This window comes from Rhinichthys klamathensis, unplaced genomic scaffold (genome assembly GCF_029890125.1).
Source record: "Rhinichthys klamathensis goyatoka isolate OS25496 unplaced genomic scaffold, OSU_Roscu_1.1 h1tg000007l_1, whole genome shotgun sequence".
NCBI lineage: Eukaryota > Metazoa > Chordata > Actinopteri > Cypriniformes > Leuciscidae > Rhinichthys > Rhinichthys klamathensis.
Genome location: NW_026606560.1, coordinates 3,660,710 through 3,676,868, shown reverse-complemented (window position 1 = coordinate 3,676,868; position 16,159 = coordinate 3,660,710). Strand labels below are relative to the sequence as shown.

General features: G+C 37.8%; 1 protein-coding gene across 1 annotated transcript in view; it reads left to right on the top strand.

Moving 5' to 3' along the window:
* LOC130091867 (partitioning defective 3 homolog B-like) overlaps positions 1-16,159 on the top strand; it is a gene marked incomplete at its 5' end in the record, with an annotated part of 130,200 nt that overhangs the window by 34,815 nt on the left and 79,226 nt on the right. Inside the window, 2 exons of the mRNA XM_056259995.1 lie at positions 7,830-7,946; positions 9,851-10,135. Coding sequence (XP_056115970.1) covers positions 7,830-7,946; positions 9,851-10,135 — 402 coding nt within the window. The remainder of the gene's footprint in view (positions 1-7,829; positions 7,947-9,850; positions 10,136-16,159) is intronic.

Here is a 16,159-nt window from a genome sequence, read left to right as displayed (position 1 = left end):
GATCAATTTAATGCATAATTGCTGAATAAAAGTATGAATTTCTTTTTTTTTTTTTATTCTTACTGACCCCAAAATTTAGTGTAAACACCTAATGCATACCCTCTATATTTAATAGCACTAATCCTAAAAAGCTTTGTCTTTGTTGACAATGTATTTTATTTATGTATTTATTTTACATCCGAACACGTCACATTGTAATTATAAGAATTATAAGTATAGGAGCAGAACAGGCTGTGATGTGGACCAGGTTTAAGGCAGATAGTCAAAAGTCTGGGTAAGTCTGAAGTATTATAAATAAATAGCTATGCATGTCACTGTATGCAAAAATCTTTACTTCATAATATAAATGTCTGGATATCAAACAAATTGTCCTTTACGATTTTAATCAAGTCTTTGATTTGTTCATCCGTGATTATAATTTCATGGCCTCATCCAACAATTGTCAATTTTTGCAGTGTCCATGGTCAATGCTCTCAAGATTTTTTTTTTTTTATTGCCATGAATTATTCACATGCGTTGTATTGATAAATGTTGTGTCAGAATGCATTAGCAGCAAGTTACGTGTTAATGTGAGTGAGTTTTACCATTTAGGTCTCATAGGGCCTGATCTTAATGAGGCAGCAGAATGGATGTGCAGGAAGCGCATGCCAAAGCACTAACATTAAATAGCTGCAGTCTAATAAGATAAATACAGTAATTAAGTTATGAGAGTGCTGCATCCACACACAAATACACAGCCAGAGGACATACAGGAAGGGTGCGTAATAGAGAGAGAGAAACAGTGGGATGGCTTGTCCTTTCTCATCTGTTCATTCAGATTTAGCATAATGCACTCCTGTATTTACAAGGCTTCTTTACTGGAAGACACTCGAATACCTCAGGCATGTATTACAGTCGGTTTCTTCCTGTTTTGACTGAATAAATTGCAGTATTAACTGTAAACTTTAAAGCATGGACTGGATATCGGAGTGGAGATGTTTTGAAACTGCAAACGTCTCAATTAAAATAGTTCAAATAGTCTATCTACCGTATTCTTTAAAAATGTGCTTACATTACAATGCCAACAGTGAATTTTTTTTTTAAACGAATATGTATCCAGTTATATAGTAATGCTAATTTAATCACAACCAAGAGTTATTGAGAAAATTAAAGTTTTTGTATGAACAACCAATCTCAATTAGGATGACGGTATTAAACTTGAACAGGTACTTTTACGTAAAAATGTATAAAGCTAGAAATGTATGTAATGTAAAGTGAACAAAATAATGAACTGCATCATTCAGCTAAACATTTCACTAAATAGACAAGTTCTGAAAAGTATCACGGGGACTCAAATTGGTGAATCTTTTTTTTTATGTTCTCTTGAATCAATCAGTTCACTAGAATTAATCTGACTTTGATTTGGTTCACTAAAATAAATGTGCCTTATTATATCAGTTTAATTGAATGAATATGACTTTTTGAATCGGTTCACTAGAATAATTCTGACTATTTAAATTGGTTCACTACAATAAATTTGCTATTTTAAAAAAGTTTTAAAGGGTCATGAACTGCATTGTTTTGTTTTATAATGTTTCCTGTGGTGCACTTATAATGGTGATATGATTTGTACATAAAAAATGGTCATAATTTAGAAATAAAAGGCATTTTTTTGCAACCCTGATTTTAGCCCTCTGATTTGAACGCTGTTTGAAGGGGCGTGTCTGCTGTGAGACTTCAGTGTAAACACCCACTGCTGTGATTGGCTAACAGCTTTGCATATGAAATAGCAAAGTATCATGTTTAACTCTCTCGAAAACTTTTATAACCTTTTAACTATTACAGCTCTCAAGGTTAACTTATCGTGAAAAGTGTTGATTATAGCATTATATTTAGATTGCGGCATGAAAGGTTGCAGTGATGAGCATGTAGACGATCACAGACATGTTGAGCGCATGAATGCAGTGATCTCGATTTCTGCACACTAACGAACGCTTTCATCATAACTAACAGTGCAAACACGATGTAAATAAGAAATTTGTTGATTATGACCAAAGAAGACAAAAGGGATTTTGTTATAATGGGAGTCCAGAACTCAGTCACTGATAAACTTGCGATAAACAGCGATTGTAAAGGGAGCATTATTTGTTCACTTTCTATATATAATTTAATCACAGTTTAAATAAGATTATTTTCATCCTACTAAGAGAAACAATGTGAAGTTGACCGTTTAGTCACTGGTTTGATTTACTGAGACAGACAAAGAACATCTGACTGCACATGAATCATTACATATCAGAAATCACAGGTGACAGATCAGGCATTAGAATGAACACAGCTATTTACATATTGTGGCATTACTGTCGAGTCCATATAGTAAAAGTCTGTTTGTAAAGCATGTGCCGAAATTGCGAATGATTTACCAAAGAATCCACTGTGAAATGTACTGAAAAAACAATTGCTCAACTGAGACATTCACATTGTTGAAAGTAAATATCCACATTCCTAGCATTAGGATCCTTTGGAAGGTAATGTTATTTTTAGTCTAGTGAACTTGTATCGCTCTTCTCTCCTTATCATTTCACTAACACGTCAGTGGGCGGGGCCAAAGTTGCAATGATGAAGTAGGCGTTGATCATCTTTTGCAGAGGCGGTCTTTCACCTACATGACGTCATGGCATATTCTACAACGAGAACTAACAAGGAAGTTTTCGGTTCTGAAACTTACAGGATAGTGTTATAGTATGATGACCTCTTATACACTCACCGGCCACTTTATTAGGTACCCCATGCTAGTAACGGGTTGGACCCCCTTTTGCCTTCAGAACTGCCTCAATTCTTCGTGGCATAGATTCAACAAGGTGCTGGAAGCATTCCTCAGGGAGTTTGGTCCATATTGACATGATGGCATCACACAGTTGCCGCAGATTTGTCGGCTGCACATCCATGATGCGAATCTCCCGTTCCACCACATCCCAAAGATGCTCTATTGGGTTGAGATCTGGTGACTGTGGAGGCCATTTTAGTACAGTGAACTCATTGTCATGTTCAAGAAACCAATTTGAAATGATTAGAGCTTTGTGACATGGTGGAAGTAGCCATCAGAGGATGGGTACATGGTGGCCATAAAGGGATGGACATGGTCAGAAACAATGCTCAGGTAGGCCGTGGCATTTAAACGATGCCCAATTGGCACTAAGGGGCCTAAAGTGTGCCAGGAAAACATCCCCCACACCATTACACCACCACCACCAGCCTGCACAGTGGTAACAAGGCATGATGGTTCCATGTTCTCATTCTGTTTACGCCAAATTCTGACTCTAACATCTGAATGTCTCAACAGAAATCGAGACTCATCAGACCAGGCAACATTTTTCCAGTCTTCAACTGTTCAATTTTGGTGAGCTCTTGCAAATTGTTGCCTCTTTTTCCTATTTGTAGTGGAGATGAGTGGTACCCGGTAGAGTCTTCTGCTGTTGTAGCCCATCCGCCTCAAGGTTGTGCGTGTTGTGGCTTCACAAATGCTTTGCTGCATCCCTCGGTTGTAACGAGTGGTTATTTCAGTCACTGTTGCCCTTCTATCAGCTCGAACCAGTCTGGCCATTCTCCTCTGACCTCTGGCATCAACAAGGCATTTCCGCCCACAGAACTGCCGCTCACTGGATGTTTTTTCTTTTTCGGACCATTCTCTGTAAACCCTAGAGATGGTTGTGCGTGAAAATCCCAGTAGATTAGCAGTTTCTGAAATACTCAGACCAGCCCTTCTGGCACCAACAATCATGCCACGTTCAAAGTCACTCAAATCAACTTTCTTCCCCATACTGATGCTCGGTTTGAACTGCAGGAGATTGTCTTGACCATGTCTACATGCCTAAATGCACTGAGTTGCCGCCATGTGATTGGCTGCTTAGAAATTAAGTGTTAACGAGCAGTTGGACAGGTGTACCTAATAAAGTGGCCGGTGAGTGTATGTCAAAAGCTCAAAAGCTTATATGTCATTGGATTTCTCAGTTCAAAATTAATCTGACTTTTTTAATCGTTTCACTAGAATGAATCTGACTATTTGAATTAGTTCACTAAAATAAATATACTTTTTAAATCAGGTTTAATTGAATAAATGTAACTTTTTTAATACAATATTTCTGACTTTTTTGTATTTTTTTTACTAGAATGAATGTTTCCAACACAACAGGTAGTTTAGAAGGCTCTTTAACAATGCTAAATATGAAGTGTGTATTGTGACGTAATTCATGCGCTATGTTTTCATTTTCTTTTTATTTAAGACGTTGTTGTGTTTGTGTGTGCGTAAGCGCGCGCATCTGTATGAAAATGAGTGCTGTAAGAAGAGGTATAAGGGACGCGTGTGTGTAAATGTATGTCTGAATAGACAATGGAAAATCTAGTCTGCACTTAAGCTGCATTAGTCAGCACTGATTCCACTGAAAAACTATATGTGTCTGTGTGAGGCTGTCTCCTGTTGTCTCACATGCCTGGGGTCACTAAGAGTTGTGTGTCTTACTCTCCACTGAGAGATGTGCGTGTGTGTTAGTGTGGCCTGGTGAACCCTACGGTAACACTTTCTTTTACAGTCCTGTTACCCATGTACTTACTATGTACTTATTATAGTAACTATAATTACTGGGTAATAACTAGGTACTAACCCTGAACCTACCCCTAACCCATGTACTTACCTTATATTAGCCAGTACTTTCTAGTTAAGTACACTGTAAGTACACGTAAGTACTGTACTGTAAAAGGAAGCGTTACCAACCCTACATTATGGTACATATATACCTGGTACCTATACATATATGTGCCATGTTATGGCAATATTTAAAATCCTTGTCCTTGTGGGGACATTTTTTGGTCCTCATGAGGAAAAAAGATTATAAATCATACTAAGTGATGTTTTTTGAAAATGTAAAAATAAGTTTTCTGTGATGGGTAGGGTTAGTGTAAGGGGATATAATATACAGTTTGTACAGTGTAAAAAAAAATGTCTATGGAAAGTCCCCATAAAACATGCAAGCACAATGTGCGTGTGTTTATTTTTGTCTCTCAAAACATCATCTCTTATCTGTTGCAGGTGATGTAACCTAATCAAGTTAAAGCAATATGAATGGCCAACTAAATGATCATTGGCCCTCATTTATGAAACATAAGCAGAGTGAATTTCTGTTCATAAATATTTCCTAATATCTTAATATTTGTACAGTCCAATATACAGTTTCATGGCCAATAAGAAATATTTATGCCCCGTAAATGTTCTCAATTCCCGAATTTTTGGTTAGGATGGGAGAAAGTTCATCGTTATTCCTCTCTTAACATGTCCCTAGTTTGTCTGGGAAAATCGTCTTCTCCTGGCAGTGTAAATCAGCAACTTGGCTACGTAGCGTTTGTTGTTTGGAATTTGTTTGAAAACAAGAGGAAAGGTTGGAGCGCTGACGGGCAGTGAATCATCCACCCTGCTTCAGCGCTGAGTAATGGGTGTAGACGGAGTGAAAAAGGGAAATGTTCTGGACAGACCTGTTGACTTAGATGAGGCTTGGATGACTGAGCTGCAGGCTAGTGTGAATCACCTATGTATTTTGCTACTCCTTTCGTTTTATTCACTCTGTGCCCTCTGGAAATTCCCACAACATCTGAACACAGTCCTGCTGTGTTAGTGTTAAACTCTAGTTTTTGAGGGCACTGCTTTAAATGACTCAAAGGTTCTGTAGAGTGAGAGATACACACACCTAAGACGATTGAAATAGGCTTTACGCATTTTAGTTTCTCCATTTGTTCTTTCCCCCCCCCCCATCAATTCTTTTATTATTTTCTTTATTCGTTCATTCATTGTTTCCCTAATTGATTTGCTTTGTTCGTTGGTTTCATGCGCTCGTTATCTTCTTTGGTTCATTACTTCATTCCTTTGTTCATTCATCCGTTTGTTCATTCATTCATTGATACTTCATTTGTTTGTTCGCTCATTTATGATGTATACATTTTGTTCAGTCCATCCTTCATTAGTTTGTTCTGTCATTCATTTGTTTGGTAGTTTGATTGTTATTTGGTTTCTTTATTAATTTAGTGTTTCCTTAATTGGTTTGTTATTTAGACAATTAGTTCATTCATTTGCGTGTTCATTCACTCCCTAATTCAACTGTTTAGTTCATTTGTTCAGTGATTCCTCCATTTTAGTTTGTTGTTTCATTCGTTTAAACTTTTTTGTTCGTTCGTTCATTCATTCATCATTCATTGGTGCCTTCCTGTCTTATTTATTCATCCGTGTCTCTTTTTAGATAGCCTGCTGTATCATATTTGATTCACAAATTTCTAAAGCCTCTACATGATCAACATGATCAAAAGCTTGGCTGAAAAACCTGTTACATGCCTTTTGTCATCTGATGTATACTTTATACTTTTAGAGAGTGAAATGCCATTTAGTAGGTTATACAGGTCATGGTGTCTTTTTGCTGCGAAATCTTTACTGTTTTTATAAAGTAAACTCAAGAATACATTGTATGCTGTTATAACTTATTAATATTTCAAGATGAACACTTACTGGACTGAAGCAACTTATGTTTATTCATAGATATTTTTTTAAAGAAAAAAACATGTTAAAATGTATCAAATATGATATATCAGGCTTTTAGAGGAATATTTATTTGTACATCTCATTGTATTGCATTTGCAGTGTGTACATATTTTGACCCAATAAAAACAGATCTATGATCATAAAACGAAGCATTTAAATATCATCTTAGATGGTATTTTCGAGATATAGTAGGCTATATAGTTTTATAGAATTTATAGATATTCTTTTTGGCCATAAACATCAGCAACTGTACCAAATTGCTTTTTTTTTTTCTCAGTTTGGGCCTCTGAATAAATAGAGGTGTTTTTTTCTTACTCAAGTATGAGCTCCATATTCTCCTATATCATACTATATGAGCCATAAAATCCTGATGTATAAAATATGAAATTTAAATAAATATATATATATATATATATATATATTAGACTATTAGGCTTTCCAGGGTTGAATTTTGATTTAAAAAAAAAAAAAAAAAAAAAAAAATATATATATATATATATATATATATATATATATATAATATTATTATTATTGCAGTATGTGTTTTTATCTTTATTTTTCTCAGTAGCTCAGAGTCTGTGTTTGTTTAAGTGATATCATGGCGTGTATAATTGCCACCTGCAGTGCTTAGTAGGACTCTGTCAAGCTCATATGCTCCTTCACCATTGCTGAATGTATTGCAAAGATTTTCACATTATGATCATTGTGTGCAGATGTGTGAGATTCAAGATAATTTAGATCAGATCACATCATTGTGTTTGAGTGTGCGCCGGATGTGAGTTGCTAAAGGACACTGGTGTGATTTCCTCTGACAGTGTGTGTATGTGCTTTGACGTGTCCCGGGTGTGTAGCTGAAGGCCACGGCCTCTGCTCGCTGTGACATTGATACACTGCGCTGATGCTGCTCGGCTGGGCGGCAGTGGGTCTGAGACACAGGCACACATGAGAAATGACCTTCTATGAGCAAAGAAAATGGAGACGGGTGCAGGACTCAATCACTGGTGCAGAAATGATGCATGTTAACAGAACATCTCTACTGACACGCTCTGGCCCCTACAGCAGTTTAGGAACTCCCCAGAGTACACACACACACACACATACTGTATACTAGATAGTAGCTGTTTTCCTAGATAAATGTAATTTGCAAACAGTGATCATGCAGTGATGTCTTTCTATGCCCCCTTTCTCTCTCTTTCTCTCTCTCTCTCTCTCTCTCTCTCTCTCTCTCTCTCTCTCTCTCTCTCTCTCTCTCTCTCTCTCTCTCTCTCAGATTTGGAAAGAAAAAAGAAGAAAAGAACAAGACGGAGACAAAAATGAATGCACAGAAGCAGACGTCAGAAATTCTGAGTGAAGAAGAGTTGGAGAGGATGAAGGAAGAGAGAGAAAGGTAGGACTGATGTCATTACACCCTCACACCACATGAATCACTACTAAAAACCTTGTCTTGTATCCTAACTGAGATGGAACCTCATACTGTAAGTGAATGATTTGAAACACTCTACATTCGTAGCAACTCATACAAAAAGATCTCCTCATACAAACGCATAAGAGATTTTTTGTTTCTCTAAAAGCAGCCATCTCAGCAAACATTACATGATTCTTTTTTTAGTATTTGACTTAAAGAATCAATATTTTAAGGCATTGGTAATTATGCTACCTACCTTTAGGAACCGCCTTTGTGATTTGACCACGACTATGATGCCTGAATTGCTAGATGCTATGATGCCTAAATTGACAATCTGTGCAGATTGTCCTAGTGCAGTTTTATAGGGAGTCAGGCCTAGATCCCTTGAGCTACCTTACAGAAACAGTGGCAAGTAATGTCCTCTGGGAGAAAAAGAAATTCAGGAGGAGTCAAGGCTCAGAGGAGGACGACTTCTCATAAGAGACGCAAGAGCACATCATCTGAAACACATTGCACAATTGAAATAACATCTGAAAAAAAGAGCTGATTGACTTATATTCTTAACCAAAAACATCTGTTGAAAGTCATTCTGATATTATGTAATCTTTTAGTGATGAATTGTTGTGACAATGACGTCGTGATGCTTCTCAGCTTGCAGTTTATACAAGTATTAATACACTCAATAAATAGTACATTTGTTAATAATAATCACAATTAACAATTTGTTGAATAATATGGTTCATTAGCCTAACTGAAGACTGTTTGCAGTTGCCAAGAAATGTAATACATTAATGTACATCCTGATAAAATGTATAGCTTAAGTGCACTATCTGGATTGAAGCTGTTGGCAAATGCATGAATATGAGTAAATTAAAGTGATCAGTGTCCCAGGCTATCAATTCCCTACATAGTTTCTTAATAATATAATACTTTCTCAAACCAATCCAGTCATTATCACAAAACAAATCCCTTCAGAGTGATTCAAGACGCTTAAAATGTCTCGTTCATCCTGTCAGAGTTTATTTTGTGATAACGACCGGATGACTGTACATTATATAAAAATCTCACTGATGTAAAGATAGCAGTTATTAATGCTGAAGTTAGCAGAATAGCAGTTTGGTTTCAGTTTATGGCACGAGTTGATCAGTTAGTTACTGGCTGAAGAAGATTCAGATGTAATCTGGGAAGAAAGTTTTGTGCCACATGTAAAGAAAGGTATAGTTTGTTATTGTCATATGACACACTGTATGACGCACAGGTTTAGATCTCTTTATTTTTCGTCCCTTTCCATCTCATTCACTCTGACAGCTTTTTGTGGTCCATTATTGAGATGACACACAGCAATAGATTCCTCGTCCTCTCTCTATCTCTGTCTCTCGGTGTGTCATGTATATTCTGCCAAAAGACAGGAGAAAAGGATAAATTTAGCTGAGATGCAGGGATGTTTTTGCAGTCATTATTTTGTGTGGTGTTTGCCGAGGCTTATTTGGACTTGGAAACGTGTGAAGTGTGAGCTGGAGCCGTGCTGTTCTCCTCCATATGCTCCAGAGTGGCATTTGTTCAGAGAGAGACTTTATTGACTGAGCCTGTTGAAGCTCCTGAGAGAGACAGAAAAGGAAAAGAGGGAGAGGGAAAATCAGCTGGATGTGTCCGAAAGGTCTTTCTTGACCTTTCCAGTTGATTGTATTTTTGGAGCGGAACTTGAAAGTGTAAATACGATTCAAGTTCGAGTGCTTTCAGTTGCGCTCTCATTACCTGTGTGGTTTGCTCATTTGCGGAAATGAAATTTTAGATCACATTCCCCCTCTCAGACTAAAAAGATAGACAAACACCTCAAAATGATAATTGATCCAAGATAGGTTAACATCAGCTTTTCTATGTTAAAGAATTGAGGCTAAGCACCAGGAGTTGAGGGAACGGCAGGTTCGGGACCGGTTCTCCCCACCTGACGTGGAGGATGATGACCTGGACCCGAACTACGCCCGCATCAACAACTTCAGGGAGCGCGTATCACCTTCCCAGCCGCTATACGGGAACCGCAGCCCCTCCCCGCAGAGACCCCCGCCCCCAGTGTCCCACAGCAGAGAGCCATCCACAGAAGACCCTCTGGACGGCCTGTATGCCAAAGTCAACAAACAACGAAGCCCTCCACCAACTACTGCTGCAGACAGGTAAATATGCATATATACATACTTCCTTGCTGAAAAAAACCTGCTTAAGCCAGCCTAAGTGCATTCAGTGAGAGGATTTCCTCGGGATTGTGTTGATTGCTGAAGGATTCAAGTTTAAATTGTACAGTCTTTTATATTTTTCTCAGTCCTCATCTGTTTACCGAGTGTTTGTACTGCAGCTCTTAAAGAAAACAGTGTCTTTGTTCAGCTGAAGTCAGTTCAGTGTTGATTCAGTTTTGTTTTAAAGATCATCAATTATTACATTAGTTCATTTCATCTATAAAAGCAGTTCTGAAGAAGAAAAGTGTCTGTGTGTGTCTCTCGTTCGGCAGCAGCGTCTCTACTGTAAGTTTATCTGCTCCAAGAACAGCGCCGTTATTACCTCACTAGTGAGAAATGTCATGTAGCTTTTAAGTTGTTAAACTATTTTACTGATAAAATCGTCAGAGCAGCGTCTACAATACGTTTCGTTGCGAGTGTGTGTCCGTACTGTGTGTGTATGTGTTTGAGTGGGAGAGAGTGGGAGAAAAGAATATGTGCTTTCCGTACATAATAAAACGTAATTTTGTTGCAAAAAATATGGAAACAATTTGTTGTTTTTATCCTATTGTTTACTGTATTTATTTGCTCGGTCAGTGTCGCTGTGGGTTTTGGTTCTTTTGCTGGTATAGTCTGTAAGGACCTTTGAAAAAACTGAAATCATTTGGCGAAGTGATATGGAACTGTAATGCGGTCAAGACCTGCCTGGAACTACTTTAGCCGTGCGTTTCCCTGAAAATAATTGCACACCTTAGAACGTTCGTCAACCAATCAGATTCAAGCATTCAACAGCCCCGTAGTACAAGTAATAAATAACCACGTTGTAATGTCTATATCCAGTGAGTGAAATACACTTCTGTTCAATTGTTTGGTGTCAGCAAAATTTTGAAATATATTAATTTTACTAAGCAAGGATGCACTAAATTCAAAAAAGAGTGAAAAACTCAATGCTTGAAATTAATTTACTCATTCTGCGCATCAACAAAGAAAGATTACTTGCCAAGATACTAGCAATCTTCTTTTATTGTTATAAAAATAATATTACTTGTTTTTAACAATTCTAAATTGGATGCGTCAAGTTTGAATCTGTTGTATGATATCTGATAGACACACACCTGTGATGCCTGTCATTTGAATGCTATATTAGTACAGCAAGTTGCTCGGCAACCGTAAAGAACCCATAATGCCTAATAACACACTTTAATAACAAGTTCTTCCTCGCCTTGACTTGTAATTCTCATAACCTGAAGATGCAGCTGTAGCTGCTCTAATATTGATTCTCTCATTTCTGTTGCACACACAAGCTCAGTCTCCAGCTCTGACACAGCCATGCTGCACTTCTACTCTTTTGATTGAGCATCAAAAATATATCAATATATCTATGTTTCATTGGCCTCCACCTATGGTGAAGTAATGCATTAGCCTTGGAATTTAGATCAAGTTCCTTTTTTTAAATGAATCGCACTCTCTTATGCATGATGCAAAAGTAACTGGCATGTTCCTGTACATTGTGTATATCTGAATGTCTTGCTCCCATTGTCCCTGGGTCTATTTCTGAGTGGATATTTGAGTCACAAGGAGATTCGTTTAAAACAGGAATGTCTCTGTATGATGGGTCAGTTGTTGGTTAGATACAGTAGTTGGCTGAAGAAGATGTCATAAACTTGTTCATTTGAATGAAGGGAAGGATGTATGCCACATGGAGACAAAGGTGTAGTAGCTATTTGGGCTCGAATGACATTTATGTGATTAAAGTAACACCAGGGAACTTTTTGCTCTCGGGCTCCCCCTACAGTTGGGAAACAGTATTGTCCTCTACTACTGTCGTAAACTCTCATCCTACATGCACGTGCATTTGTTGACAACCGTGATAGCCCTGAATACTGTAGGAGGTCACATGCAGGTGTTCTGCTTGCGTCGCGTGTGAAATGTCTTCATCCCAGGTACAGTGGCATATATTTCAGCATGTCATATGAATATAATTTCATGGGTTTTATTTTTTTTTCTAACTACAAATGATCGCGATGATCACGTTTACAAGCCAGCGTCATTATAGTAGCCTAGTCTATTGGTTACCGTTTTACTGAATCTATATGATACTTCAATGCAATGTTTGAGTGGTAGATAATAACCATATATCGTCAATATTATACTATAATAAAACAAAGGCAGACAAAAAAACAAAGAGATAGTATGCAAGCAATATACTTACTTACTAGTCCAAAAGCATGACAGCCAAGTCTGCATCGGTCGGGCACCCCTCCTCCTCCTTCAGCTCACACCAGCGAGAAAACTCTGGCCCAATGTTGATCCTTGTTCTGCCTTTAACGCGATCTCTTTCTCTTTTTCTCTTTTTGCTTTGCTCCGATAAAACCTTTGCTTTCTTGTATTTCTGCGCTGCTTCGGCCATGACTATAACATTTGGCTCGCACGTCCGATTTTAAGGAAGTGGGGGTGGTGGTGGAAGTGACGTATATGCCGTAAAGCAGTCGAATTTTGTAGTTCTCTTTGTTCGCCGGTTACTACCCGAAACCCGAAGTTTAAAAGTACAATTGAAAACGCTACAGACCCCGTCAGGCTATGGCAGACGTGTCATTCAACCTATTGTAAGTCGATGTACCATCACAAGAGACTTGGAAATATATTATGAAGGTTGAAAAGTTACCTGGTGCTGCTTTAAAGGGGTCATATAATGCCATTTTTGTACAAGCTAATATGATTCTTTAGGGTCTAAATTAAAAGTTTGTAATATACTTTAATTAAAAATTCTCATTAGTATTGTAAGAAAACACTTATTTTACCTGGTCAAAAACAGCTCTGTTTTCAGCACGCCGTTTCAGTGCATATGACTTTAAATGATCATGAGCTTTGCTGACTCCGCCTCTCTGTTCTATGCGTACACGTTTGTAACACAATACCATAACGTGTTGTTCATTATAAACACGGGATTATGAATTATATGGAGAACGTCGTACATAGAAAACATGCAGTAATGTACCCTGAGTGTAAACCTTAGACTCATTCATCGTGAAGCGATTTGCAAAGATATAAATATTAATATAAAGTTTAATAAAACGTTACACTCACTTCAGTTGTTCTTCAGCAGGAACACGAATATCTGGTACCGATTCTTTATTCAGGAGCAGCTGCTTAGCAAAACCAGCTTTATACTGATCCTCGTTTATAAAGCAGTCTGGTGAGAAATGATTCGCGCAAACATGAGAGCATTGACGTTGGTCGTGGGGAATATTCCCTTCGAAAACAAACTCAACCACTGCGTCTTCAGCGGTTCGGATTTAGGAACATTAAAATGACTGCTGTGTTCGTTATTACACCCAAGAACAGAACACCACAATCGCTTAGACGCCATTCTGCTCATAGACAGTGCTCCAGCATATCAACAATGACCGCGCCGGTCCGCGCAGACTATGATTGACAGCTCGCTCACGAGCGAGGGCGGGTCTGTGTTGAAACGCGCCTATCAATCAACAATCGCGGGAGGGGCGTCCGACCGTGTGACGTCACACGGTCGAACGGCTCGATTTGAGGCAGGGGAAAACATAGAAGGAGATTAAAACAAAACCACTGGATGGATTTTTATCATTATATGATGGTTGTGTACAGGCACTGCCAACACACATTTCAGTACAATCAACTTAAAAAAGTGCATGTACCATTATATGACCCCTTTAAAGTCGAGTTGACGTTGACTAGTCGCTGATGACGTCATTAATGAACAAATAAGCCTGAACCTCGAGCTGAGACTTGAATGCGGGTTGTTCTGTGCAGTGCTATGGGATATGAAACAGCGCTCCTACATAACAGCTTATTTTTATCAGTTATTTTGTCTTTGGGTCATTGTATTCCTCACAGATGTCTGATTATTATAAATCAAATACAGATAATGTAGCACAGTAAAGATTACATTTATATGAATGCATTAGTGAGAGAGCATTTGCATGTGAATTAATTCTACCTGGCAGCATCTCTCTAGTAATAGTGAAGCTGTGGGATTTAGTTACTAAGAAATATATGCTTGAACTTTTCAGTTTCTAAGCTATTTTATTGATAAATCACACTGTTATATGGTAGGGGCGCTTTTACGCATCTACTGAAAGAGTACTGAATCTCCTGATCAAAACACATGCAAAGAAGATGCAAAAATGAGCGATGTCATATGTAATCATATGCATATATAAAATAACGTAATCATCAACATTAAACATCCTATAAATCAAAACTGCCTAATGTTATAGAATGAAATGTCGACCCAGGATAAGTTACAGGATTTTCTCAGCTTTTTGCTCAGAATGTTGCTTTGTTATGAAACTTACCCACATTCATGTGTAGTTTAAAAAAGAATACATGAAGCTATAATAAGACAATATTTTTTTTTTTTTATTTTTTTTTATTTTTTTAAAGCAGAGGGACTGTTCTTTTATATATATATATATATATATTGCATGTTCAGATATTCATACAACAAAATATTCTGGGGGCCATAAAAATGTTGTGAAAATGGTCAAAAACACTGGCGGTGGCTGGCAACTTTTTTTCTTTTTTTTTAAACGCTGGCGGGGTTTGAGATAAAAACTGCATTCACCTGATCAATTTTGAGCATCCAGATGGCATAATCAAACATATTTTGTGGAGTATGCATTCACTTGTCATTTTAACTATTGGAAAACGGAGCGTAAAAGTGGACTTCAAAGATTTACTATCCTGTTGCGCCCTCTATAGGCCATGATCAGCGGCTAGTCAACGTCAAGCTTAAAGCGTCATGGCAGAGCATTAAAGTCGACTAGTTAACTAGTCTGTGCAACCCCACATTGTCTGACTCTGTGGCCGGGTGTCTCCTACAGCCTCAGTTTTTGATAAATAATCTGGATTATTTCCCCACTGTTATCTTTTTGCACTCTGCCAGGCGGTGTGAGTTTGAATAGCGCTGCATATTCATTTCTGCCCTGCATATTTTGAGTGAATTCACGCTGATAGGCTGCTGATGGGTAAATTGAGGATGTGAATGAGAATAGCATCAGTGACTCTGGAGTCAGCGTGAGCACGCTCTCGTGTCATTTGAAGAGTTTGTTAAACGGGAGAGTTGCTCTGTTGTATGGCCTGTGTCTGATTTAAAAGCATCCTCTGAGAGTCATTAAAGCGGCTCGGTTATTTAGACGGACAGGCAGTTTAACACGCAGCCTGCTGCCCACCGCTGTCATAAAAAGTGTCTCTCAATATGTGTAGTGGCTTATACTGTACGGTCAGTGGTGAAGTGCAACAGGATTCGCATCTAGATCGTTTTATTATATTTTTGTACCTTATGGATTGTTTAAAGTTGACATGAAACGGAAGTTGTGATAGTGTTTTCTTCTCTTTTGTGATGTATATCTTAGTGAAACAGCTTCTTTAACAAGAAAAGATGTAGGGTGGGACTTGATTTTGAACATGTGGAAATGATTGGATTGTTGGATGGTTGTCGTTTGCTATTGGTTTGCAGTTTTTGTTATGTCTTGAGAGGGACAGGCTGTCCGTCCTCGCGCCAGAAAACATACCTTCAAAGAAGAGGGAGGGGAAGTTATTTTGATTAAAGATTATGAGGGACGCAAACATTTGATGTCATGATGACTTTAAACAGATCTTATTCGACTCTTTGTAGCATGTCCACTTATAATAAAATACAAAGTACTTTTTTTGAGCTTCTCATGACTATTTTTATCTTCTTTTGACCCTTCAAGTTCACCCAGAACTGGAAATATAGTCATTGTTACTCATGTGTCATTCAAAACCATTTCTTCTGCAGAACTTTTGTGTCCGTACAATGAAAGTCAATGGTGTCCAAAACAACACTGCAACCTATTATTTTTCATTGTATGGAGAAAAAACCTCTAACAATATAATTTATGATTCATAGTAGAAATAAAGTCTTACAAGTTTTGAACTACATAAGGGTGAGTAAAAGATAACTTACTACCACAAAGACTTAGT